This window comes from Anopheles aquasalis, chromosome 3, assembly GCF_943734665.1.
Source record: "Anopheles aquasalis chromosome 3, idAnoAquaMG_Q_19, whole genome shotgun sequence".
Lineage (NCBI taxonomy): Eukaryota > Metazoa > Arthropoda > Insecta > Diptera > Culicidae > Anopheles > Anopheles aquasalis.
The window spans coordinates 34589515-34601651 of record NC_064878.1 but is presented as its reverse complement, the minus strand read 5'-3'; the positions used below and the strand labels follow the sequence as shown (position 1 = coordinate 34601651).

The following is a 12137-nucleotide window of genomic DNA, read 5'->3' as shown; positions in this document are numbered from 1 at the left end:
AAGCGGCCAATAGACGCTCAATTTTTTTATCAATGTTTTGGATGCAAGAATTGCGTCGAATTGTCATTTTATTTTTATTGCTCATATGTGGGCAACATTGGCCTATTCCTCAACGTTTCATCAATCAGGGCCACAGATTCGTTAATGTGAAAATCTCCAATTTTTTGAAAGCTGCTCAATGTAGCCCACACTCGATAAATATATTGGTGTCAATCAACTTGCATGCAAGTATTGCGAAATAAAATTGAACGTCTATGGGCCGCTTACGGTGCTGCTCTGAAACGGTTAAGTTTCCGCATGTAACAATTATGTGCATATTTTTATCTTGTAAAAGAAAGCCTGTAGTTTTTTTTGGGATATGATTTTATGAATTTGCATTCAGCATAAGGTGCTTATTCTGAAACTTGCGATTACGATGGCCTCAGGCGTTCGATGATTCATGCGAATTTCGAAACGTTTCGAAAACAATAAACAATTCAAAATGACAGTTTGAAGTAAAAAAACTGTGAATTAACTTGATTTTTCTGTATCAAAAACGACTTAACCTTTGTAATAATAGTATACGATTAGCTGAAAGAAATTATTGATGCACAATCAGGACGCTATAACTGTTTTTCAGATGCTCGATGCTCGATGTAAACAGAACGCCAGCTGTCGACCACAAAAATGCACTCGACATGCAGGCGATCGTGAACACAAAAATGAACACAAAATGAACCAAATGAATCATCGCCTAGAGGCCATCGTAATCGCAAGTTACAGAATAAGCACCTAAATCAATAAATTGAATTTTAAGTTTGAATGACCAGTTTAGGAGGTGACACCAATCCAGAATCCAGAAATCCACCATACAAAATCAGTTCTAAAATTATTATTTATCGATTGATCTACTTCTCACTCGTTATGCTGTTGGATTTTCCTGTGTTATTAATTGTAAAAATGGTTGATTGTTTATTGAAGTCGCGTCGCTTGATTGTTTGCGAGTATATGAGCCGGAAAAGTGACTTTTTCTGAATCTTTAAAGGTGTGTAAAAATATCTTTTCGTGTTTGCAATCTTCAAGCCGGGGATACATGAAGCGTAAACTCAAGCGTAAATATAAAATTAATTTACACTTGAACATGTTTACATGACCGGGTTGAGACGTGTAATCCGAATTATACTGAACTTTTATGGACTTTTGTGAGAAAAATAGGATCTTTCTTCCGAAGAAAAAGATTAAAAACGCTAGTAATGATCACTCACTATTAATGCAAACCACAAACAGAAAATATAGTGAGGCAAATCGCTTGCAAACAGCGTTTACGCTAGGATTTATGCTCCGTGGACCTATAATCTCTTTTACACCGTGTAAACGGCAAATGTAAACTTTTTGGCATTACATTCTGAGTTTACACGAGAGTTTACGCTTCATGTATCCCCGGCTTAAAGCCAAGATTTTACCAAGTATGAAGCACCCTTTATTTTTCAAGCGCCCAAGTATGAGGCGCGCTGTAGATTTTCAAAACTCTACAACTTTTTCAGTTTCAGTACTTCGATTGACCCAAAATCTTTACACTATATCTTGAAAGACTCGGCATTCAGGGAAATTGAAATACAAAATGATTATATAGAAGTAAATTTTCCATTTTTTCAAAGGATGAAACATGTGAAACACGTGTATAATGTTAAGAAGCTGAATAACAATTTGGAATACTTTATATTTAACCATAAAAACATTTGTTTCTTTTTTCGTTTATAGTTTTATACAAAACATGTTAATTGAGTGTACATGGCTTTATATGTTTTTCGTATTTCTTAATCAACTCCTCACAATCATCTTATGTGTTTTTTTTTATTTTGAGCATTTGCCACTTTAGTTGCTAAACATTTCCAAGTTTTTCAGTTTGTTTTCATAATTTTGATGCGAGCGTCTAAAATCAATAAATCACGACCGTGTTCATTCCACTGGTAGGGTTCTCTATTCTTTTCGATATTTCGGATAACAAATTGATTTTTCTTGCTACTTTCTAGCATCTTCAGGTGCTGTGCTAGGAATCTCTTTGATTTTATAGATGAAGATGAATCTGTTAATATGGCTACTATATTATTTGGAAATAGTGTTGTTTCACTGCTGTATCCTCAAATCGGATTATTTTTTTCAATCAACCAATTATGTTGATTCGTCGACCTTCTATTTGATTTGATATCCCAGTCTAAATAAGTTTTCCAGATTTGGTTTTGTTACACAATTCTTTTACTGTTTCGTAGAGCTATTGATGAGAATAATTGAATAATTCAATCCTTATTTTGCTATGAAACTATGCTTTAGCTTAGAAACACAATCAGCAAACAACATGTTTTTCATTCGTGCTTTTCGGCGACACTGTTTTATTTGTAACATGCTAAGTAAAAAAAACATATCAAATCATTTCAAATGCTACAATAAATATTATGAAAATAATTCATATAGAATCTAAATCAAACTCCCCTTACAATGAATCCAAACAATAGACCTTACTTAGAAATTATAGTTTTTGCTGTATCAGTATATGATACACTTTTTGAAAATGTTCATTGACATTTATGAACTATCAGGGCACAGTTTATTTCAATAGCAGTCAAACAATAGCTGATGTATAATACTTGGCGACATGCAATCTTATCATGAATATTACTGTGTTTCAAAATTCTAATAGGGTGGCTCATTCTCATTCATTTTTATGCTTATCGCAACGGATAGTTTTCTACTAGACATTTATCTAATCATTAAACCTGTTTTCGAGCCTCACGTCCGCCTGCATGACTGTTTCTGACTTTACTTTGTTAATCGATTCTATGCTATACCAGCATAGAATAATTTTTAGAGGACTGTTAGTTAGTAAAACTTATAGAAAAATAAACTGTATTATAACTATTTCATTGAGTTGTCATAATGTTGCTCTATTTTCTGTATAATCGTTTAAAGTGATCGTCTCGTCTTTTTTGTTTAATGCGTTAGCCGATTCCGATGGTTCATTTAAAAAAGTCATTCATTGTATGATGTAGTGTAGTTTACAATGATTTTTAATTTGTTTTCGATATCATAGTGTTGATATAGAGAGTTTATAAAAAAACCCATGAGACGAATCTTATAACCGGTCTTTAAGTCTTTATGAAACATCGATGTAAATTTAAACCATCTGCGGTCTCAACGCGATTTAAACTATAGCTTCATTGCTTATTCCGTTCTTTATCATGTGTATCCATTGTTTAGTGAATCTAATTAATCCAATGAATCTAAGTCGATAAAACAATCAATAATAGGATTGATTGCAATAGTTCATGTGTCATTTTGCTAGGCGCTAAAATTGTGAACGAAATAAATATTTGATATGATATGATATAACAAATATTTGATGTAACAAATAGTTAATGATACGATATTTGAAACAAAAAACATTTTGTGCAAAATTAATATCTTCGTAATGTTTGGTTATCGTTTTATAACAACTTTTAATATCCTTCTATATGTTATCTACATGTAATAGTCCTTATATATGTTAAAAAAATATGAATACCTCTATAAACTCAATCTGTATTGCTCAATAACTTATCTGAATGTCAGCCATAACCGTGAGCAATCGACATATCCATGTATGTCCCTATTTATATTAATTTATTGTTTCAATTGTGAATGGTTTGAGTTCCATCTGAAACCCATTTCAGTCGGACTTTGTTGAATTTTTGTAATGATTAGCAATAGGAAGCACACTGATCGCACTGATTTATACGTTTCATGTTCTTCCTAAAAGGCATATCAAATATAGTTAATTTGCATTCAATTTGGCTAAATTTGACTTACAAATGCGGTTATGTTGTTTACGTTTTTTAAGAAAAAAAAATATGTTTTCTGTGTTGGAACTAAATATTACTGAGTGCTAATTCATATGACAATGTTTTAGATTTAGAAACAGCAAAGTAAAGTTGTAAATAGCCAGGAAAATGTCAAATACGACATGAAAAAACATGTCAAATCTTTTAAGAAGAACCACGTTCCCAATTGAATTTTGGAGAAGTGGTTAAGTTAAGTACTAAAGATAGGTCGTCTTTACATTTTACGATATTCATCTGCTCATGTGTGAATGCTAGCATTTTCTGGCCGAATAAATTAAGATTATTGTTTAGTTAGCATAATGCTAATGTAAACATGCAGACTGTTTGTTCTTAAATATGCTTTAAAAAAATTACAATACCAACTGTTGTTACTTCATTGGTACAGATGATTAAGAGGGGATTGAGGTAAGTTAAGCGTTTGGTTCCTAATAAAGAGAAGCTGAATAGATGAAATAGACTTGCGGTATCCAAAATTAAGCAATAGTAATATAAAGAATTAATCTTAGCACCGTTTGTATCAACATTTTTTTGGATACCATGTGATCGTTTTTGGATACCATGTGTGTGAATTTCAGATACTTCCTAGAACATTCAATTCCAGCTGAATCCAAATGAATAAATGAATATAAATTAGAATTGGCTCTTTATAACGGTTTTAAAACGATTTAGTGAAAGACTTCGACCTTATTTTTATTTTAGAGAAATACATTAATTATGTTTTTGAATTGTAAACTATTTTTTCTTTGGTTTTCTTCCCTAAATATTTAATATGCCACGAAAAAAACTGCTTAAAATTAATCTGAAGTGTTGTTTTAGGTGTACTAAAATATCATCACTATAAGAACAATAGAATGGATACAACTATCATCCAAAAAATAAAAAATATGCCTATGGTAATGGTAATAATGTTCACCGCCGGTTATAGAGTCTGATAAACTTATTGATACCATTTTGATAACACCGGATTCGTACATGTACCTAATTCGTTTATTATCAAGCAACTTACCTAAGTTCTCTAATATCCTATCAACAATTATGTTTTTCAACAAAAGTGTTTGACTTACATCTAATGTTTTGTAAGTGAAGGCTATCGCAAAAAATCTTTTTGATCATATTTTATCAGTGTCCTCTATGTTTTTGGACATATTTAAACCCTGACCTTGTATTGATTGATACTGAAAGCATGATCATTTATACTAATAATGGTTTTTGAAAACAACATTGATCAACTGGAAACAACTGGAAACAATAGATCAAACAAACAAAGATCTTTCCAAAGAATAATCCTGCAAATGAGCAGAAATTGATAACTTATTGGTTGGTTGATAAATCATAATTAAAAAAAATCAGTTGATGGTATAACGATAGCGATAATGGAGAATACCTTTACTATATTTCAGAGACAATAAAACTGTAATAGTTCATATTTTTTTACATATTTTCGGCTCCACGTTGTTGTCTAGGATCTTCAAATATGTCTGTTGAATCACGACCGATGAGAGTCCACGCTTCGAAACATCATTGCATCCAGTAATAACAAAACCAATTGTCGCATATCAATAAGTATGCTTGATGGGCTTTGAATAGTATGAATCGTTAAGGAATGTCATCGCCACCAATGATACGATTGTATTCGGTGTAGTTTTTGATCATCTTTGCTCTATCGAGAGATTCCCGCATTAGCCGTTCATTTTCTTGACGGACTGAAATGAAATGTAATATGAGGAAGATATATAGGATTGATTAAATATTTGGGAGCTCATGATGGTGAGGCGATAATGGTCACATTGACGCATGCTTTCACTGTCACGCGTAAGTTATAAAGAAAAAATAGTGAATGTATCGAATGACTTGGTTGTTTGCCTTGGATTCAAGGAGCTCTATACAATTTAAATAAATTTCAATTTCATGTAAATAACAGTTATACTTATTAAATGGGGTTTCATTGATGACACAAATATAAGGAGTCGTTACCTGAAACATGATAAGAAAATGTATATTTTAATATTGGTCGTAGATTCGTTGGTTGCTTAACAAACTAGCCAATTAATATAGAAACGATTCGCTTAGTTTGAATAAACTACACATCGTATGAAATTATGTTTTGCACCAAAGAAAAGATTCATTTGTTAAAGTATGTCAATACCTAGCATACATATATTTCCATGGTGGTTAAAAAACGCAATACAAAAGATCATGATTAAAACTGAAATCCTAATCTCCTCCATCATAGTAGCTTAACACTCGTGGTTCGCCATACTTTCAAACGTCTGTCATTTTTTGATATTTCAAGTTCAGTTCATTATTATTGAGTAAAATGTTTACTTTTCATCCTTTTCATAACATGACCTTACCTTTTCAATTTACCTTGTTTTTTAATGCATTCCAATATATGCACGTTTACCATACACGTTTTTCGATATGAAGTAGACGCTCTCATTAATGTTCGATGGTTATACGTTGTGCATCTGCCGTCCCTTACCAACGATATTACAAATTCTATATTTCACGATTTTCAATTATATTTGTTTAACATGTTTCATAAGGCCACTGATTTTGAAGCGGGCGTGACATTTTCATACATTTTCTTGTTAATTAACAGAGATTAGCTATGATTCACAGTATCACCAAACTGGCATCTTTTGCAAAACCTCGATATTTCCATATCGATATCGAGACATGAATGTTTTACAAATATTATCAAATACCTACAGCACTTGGAGAAATACTGCCTGAAGTGCACCCGCTTTGACGATTGATGCGAATCCGTTTGTTTTGTTTACTGTTTTGAAATTTCAGTTAAAATGTGAAAGAATTAAATGGAATGGATTTAGCATTACTCTGAAGGTGGAAATTTCCACGATCATCATTCGTAAAGAATAGTTCACTTAGTTACATTATTTTAAGAATGCTCCTAAGTATTCAGTTTCATCGTTTTCTGCCATCGGCTTTTTGCATGATCTTCTTCTCGAGGTTCATGCAACTTATTCGGTTTGATTGGTTTTTTTTCTTTTGTTTCGATTAAAAGTATTAATTGTTGCTTGTTTTGTTATTTACACACTTCTAGTTTAACCGATGTTTGTTTAAGTTTATTTGCTTATCCCTTGTAAGTCATGGTTTATAACAGATAAGTTTTAGGTTTGTTTAGTTTCGGTTTTTATTTATAATACGTTAGCTTTCATTTTACTTGTTTTTAATAAGTTTACTGCATTCCTTTGACATTTCACTTGGGAGTTTTAAGAAAATCATCCAATACACCCATTCTAAAGCAGAAATATTTCATATACTAGTGTTGCCCTGTTAATTTCACTGCCGTCGGTGGACAAAATTGTGGTTTTGAATATTACCATTTGCTTAAATTCTTATTTTTCTTGATAAATCGAAACCTCACTTTCCATACCCTCTGCCGGATGCCGCAGTCCAACCCCGTCACTGATTGTGATTGATTTATAAAATTATTTGGGCGCCCTCATCCGTAAGTGTTTAACTACTTAAGGGTCGTCCATGGCACTTTGTCAGATATTGTGAAGATTAGCTGCTATCACTCATCCTATTATATGAGCGAACTAATATTGGCCGGCGACGACAGGTTACTGGCGTCTGTACTGCATAGCATGTGATAGTTTCTGGAGCATTGCTAGCTGAGCTTTATATTTGACATCACGCTGTAGATAAACGGTACGTAATGTGGACTATGGTGATTAAACATGTCGCATCAATTAGCTCCATTGTAGTGCTTTGGTGAATCCTTTGAGACCATATACGTAGGGATGGCGTGTATTGGCGTATCACGAGCAAATGTATACTGTGTTTTAGTCGGAGTCGTTATACTGGTACTGGAACTTGTATGCGTGAGGGTCAAGAGTACTGCCAACACACTGAACAGTGCTAAGGCCAAGAAAACGGATATAACGATACACAGGATGCGCTTCCTTTTTTTAGATGACTCGGTGTCATCATCAAAGCTATTATCAGCGAACTTTTTGCGCGAGTCTGTCAATTTTCGCCTACTCTTACGACGAGACGCATTTATTGACTTTTGACGATTCATTTGGTACGTTTTCATGATAACACCATAATTGATGTCCATGATATCCATAGGTATAGGAGACACATCTGCCCGGCCGAGATCATCCAACATAAGACTGGAAGAAAGTTTGCGTGACGCTTTGCATATTTTTTCCGCTTCTTCAGTTGAGAGTCCTATGCTAGCTTTCCGATATGGGCTGTTGGTTGCACTAATAATCGCCGATGGAGGTGGTTCTAAATCGACAATGAAACTTTTAGATTTTTTTGCTTTAAAATTCTCCCGGGCATCTGGTCGTCCGTTTTTATAGCGTAATGAGTAAGATTTCTTCTGATCAAAAATTGGCGATTTCAATTGTTTTAAATCGTCCATCAAAGGCGAATTTGGGCCCAGCATATGTTTTTGAGAGTGCTGGATTAGTGATCGTCTGAAACTTTCTCCTCCGCTGGCAGCAGCATAGGGTAGTGCCTTGTCCAGGCTTGTCGCGCTGTTTTTTTTATTGTATTTCTTACTATTTTGACGAATAACAAAATCCGAAAACGATTCGCCCTTCTTTTCCGTTCTACTATTGCTGCGAGAACGGTAAATTTCATTTTCCAGCGATGCGTTCGCTGAACTAAACTTTTTGCTTTCTCTTGGGCTACGCTGAACGACTTCTGTAGGTATATCTTCACCAAGTGAATGAAACTTGACTGAATCTCGTCGAAGAAAGGACGTGTTCCTTTTTTGCTGATCGTTGAACGAGCGGTGCATATGACAGTTTCGTCTGTTACCGACATTCGGCGAGTGATGATAGTTAACCGTTGTATGCTGGGCATCTTCGTCTTCTAACCTTCCGCTACTGTTTTCACCGCCGCTATCTTGCTTAACCATATACTCGCGTGGATAAATGTGAGTGTGCCTAACACTGCTATGGCGAATGATAGGTGCCGTAACGAAATCTTCAGAGTTTGACCCACCGCTATTGCTGCGAGAATGAAATGATGTAGCCTTTCTCAACTGATGCATAGAAGGGGAGTATACGTGCAACGTATCGGATCGACGGAACTGCTTTCTAGCGATGCTCCAGGGATCCTCTACCCTTAATGAAGTCGGTGAGGCATCGTTGCGGAAGAACACTTTGGGATCCGGTGAAAGTTTCTGTCTTGGCAATGGAGAAAGGTGTTCGACTGGGCCCTGGTGTAAGATTAGGCTGTTATCTAGTAGTATAGGCGTTCCAATACCGGTCCCAATGCCACTACCTTGAGCATTGCATTCTGCACCACTCCGAGGCGAATAGTCGTCAATCCTTACTGAAACGGTTCTGTCAGTAGATTTCAGTTTGGGTGGACGTTTTTTACTGATCTCCATCATATCGATGATCATCGGATTGTGATGTGGGCTGACTGAAACTTTAGCCATATTCGCTGACCTTCGCTGTATCCAAGTATCGTTGCCAGTGGACAGTGTGTACTGGTCCTTTGAATACTTCCGTGTTGATGCTATTGCGTAGCTCGGGAGGCGCAACTAATGCGCACTCAGTTCTGTCAAACAATAATTTATTTTATGCAGCAAACAACATAAAATATCACGATCTGCTTCCTTTATGCTACAAAGCGGTGATTGTTGTAAAACCTCTCAATAAAACATCTCGACGAAATGACGACGGCAATGAAATAATTTGTAGCGTTTTCTATTTCCATTTATTCTATGAAGGAAGCTGGTACGGCTGGAATGAGAACTCTGTTCTGGCGGTACTATAGCACAACCCATTCGTAGCCAGTCACGTGGTAAAACAGCATTGGAAGACGGCAACGGCTGGACCGACTAATGGACCGATTCCTCATTTGCAGAATGATTCTACAAATACGCATTGCTAAAGTATGATGAGTAGCGTTACAAAAACGACTATAACTACGTATATGGGTATGATTATTGTCACCATGCGGATTCACTTTTTGGAACGGATGTTCAGCTATGAAAAGGATAATCTTTTGTCGAGTGAAAATATTTGTTGTTTTCAATTAATTGGTAGTTTAATATGGCACTGATATTGAATTATTATTTTTCTAATTATTTGATCTCTACAAGTTTCTTCATTTTGGACATTGTTGAGCTGTAAAATTTGAAAATCCATAATTAATTCTTAAGTTATATAAGAAGGAACATCATGTTGACCAATTCAATTTTGATTAAATGATGATGATTTCTATTGTGGTGGTGATGCTAGTCTATCTTAATTGGTATTGTCAAAGGATTCCTTTTTTAATGTACATGACCAAATCGTTTGTATAAAAATGTTTTTGTATAGTTGATGCTCTTTTCTTGAAGGATGTAGATTTTTAACAAACTTCAACGTGTAAGTTTGTGATTGGAGACGTGTAAGAACATTGGCTGATGCGGTCAATAGATTTACGGTCGCTGTTAACGTAATAAAAAAACTTACGTAAAAACATCTTACAGAACTATACATGTGCTTTGTGCAATACTATTCATTGTATTCATTCTCAACACGATTCTCATATAATAAATAGAGGCGAAAGAACTGTTAAAGTTTAAAACCTCTATAATATAATAAAAAAAAAAAATATATATAATAAATATATTATTCTTGATATTTCTATCGTATACGTCGTCGATATAGTAGTCGATAGAATTTGCTAGACGTTATTTTGCCTGTATGACGTTTAATGTCAGACAGACCAACAGAACAACAGCACACAATATAACAGAAAATAAATTTTATATATAATTTTCCAAAAACCATTTTGCTACGATTTACTACAATCTATGCACTATTGTGTTAGCGAGAGAGTAATTCATATTTTTGGGTGAAGTAGAATGCTTAATTTAAAATACTTCCGATTGTCCTATTTCCATCAAATGTGAATCGTTCTGTTGCATAATTTGCTGGTTTTTGGTGGTAATTTCACTATTATAAAAGGTTTGATTCTTAAGCAGGGGATACATGAAGCGTAAACTCTAGCGTAAACTCAGAATGTAATGCCAAAAAGTTTACATTTGCCGTTTATACGGTGTAAAAAAGATTATAGGTCCACGGAGCATAAATCCTAGCGTAAACGCTGTTTGCAAGCGATTTGCCTCACTATATTTCCTGTTTGATGTTTGCATTCATAGTTAGTGATCATTACTAGCGTTTTTAATCTTTTTCTTCGGAAAAAAGATCCTATTTTTCTCACAAAAGTCGATAAAAGTTCAGTGTAATTCGGATTACACGTCTCAACCCGGTCATGTAAACATGTTCAAGTGTAAATTAATTTTATATTTACGCTTGAGCTTACGCTTCATGTATCCCCGGCTTTAAAGCCGGCGGTACATGAAGCGTAAACTCTCGTATAAACTCAGAGTGTAAAGCCGGCGATACATGAAGCGTAAACTCAAGCGTAAATATAAAATTAATTTACACTTGAACATGTTTACATGACCGGGTTGAGATGCGTAATCCGAATTACACTGACCTTTAATCGACTTTTGTGAGAAAAATAGGATCTTTTTTCCGAAGAAAAAGATTAAAAGCGCTAGTAATGATCACCCACTATTAATGCAAACCACAAACAGGAAATACAGTGAGGCAAATCGTTTGCAAACAGCGTTTACGCTAGGATATATGCTCCTATAATCTTTTTTACACCGTGTAAACGGCAAATGTAAACTTTTTGGCATTACATTCTGAGTTTATACGAGAGTTTACGCTTCATGTATCGCCGGCTTTACACTCTCAGTTTATACGAGAGTTTACGCTTCATGTATCCCCGGCTTAAAGATGAAAAATTTCAAGCAATCGAAGTTCAAAGATTACTTAGTAAACACTTAGTAAACACTTAGTGCCTGAACTAGGATGGGCCGGAAGATTCCACCAAACCTCTCGGTGTTTCTGACAAACCTTTAGAGACACGTGTTGCTTTGCGATGTCCTGATGGAGCTATCTGCCCAATTTTTGTCAGTCGCCAACTTTAAGCTACCAAGATGTTGAGAGTAAAGATCTTAAATTTGTCTTTGGTTATACGAAAACATCTCATTATAATAATAAACTAGGTGATATACCCGATTTGATACGGGTGCACGGGATGGTTTCTTTTCATTGGTCTATTTTTCTTATAATGTTTCTAGCACGATATCATTTGCACAATCTATCGCATCTATCAGTTTGAGTTTTATCTTGTGAGTGTGAGATTTGGAATAGTGCAATATCATAATAAAAGCCCAATTTTGTTTGAAAGGGCAATTTCTTTCTGTAACGAACCATTTCGAGAATA

The 12137-nt window shown here is 34.6% G+C and overlaps 2 protein-coding genes across 3 annotated transcripts in view; both read right to left on the bottom strand.

Moving 5' to 3' along the window:
- Positions 1-1667: 1667 nt before the first annotated feature.
- LOC126575824 (uncharacterized) overlaps positions 1668-12137 on the bottom strand; it is a 59253-nt gene continuing 48783 nt past the window's right edge. For both annotated transcript variants that reach the window (XM_050236748.1, XM_050236750.1), the window contains exon 7: positions 1668-5557. In XM_050236748.1, coding sequence (XP_050092705.1) covers positions 5451-5557 — 107 coding nt within the window. In that variant the 3' untranslated portion in view covers positions 1668-5450. The remainder of the gene's footprint in view (positions 5558-12137) is intronic.
- LOC126575848 (uncharacterized) lies at positions 5557-10413 on the bottom strand. The gene has a single exon (XM_050236821.1). It carries the CDS (start codon positions 9280-9282, stop codon positions 7570-7572), a length of 1713 nt encoding a protein of 570 aa, XP_050092778.1. The 5' UTR covers positions 9283-10413; the 3' UTR covers positions 5557-7569.

What these genes read in the sequence shown, in the direction of transcription:
- LOC126575848 (XM_050236821.1), bottom strand. Translation starts at nt 9,282, where the DNA reads ATGGCTAAAGTTTCAGTCAGCCCACATCACAATCCGATGATCATCGAT.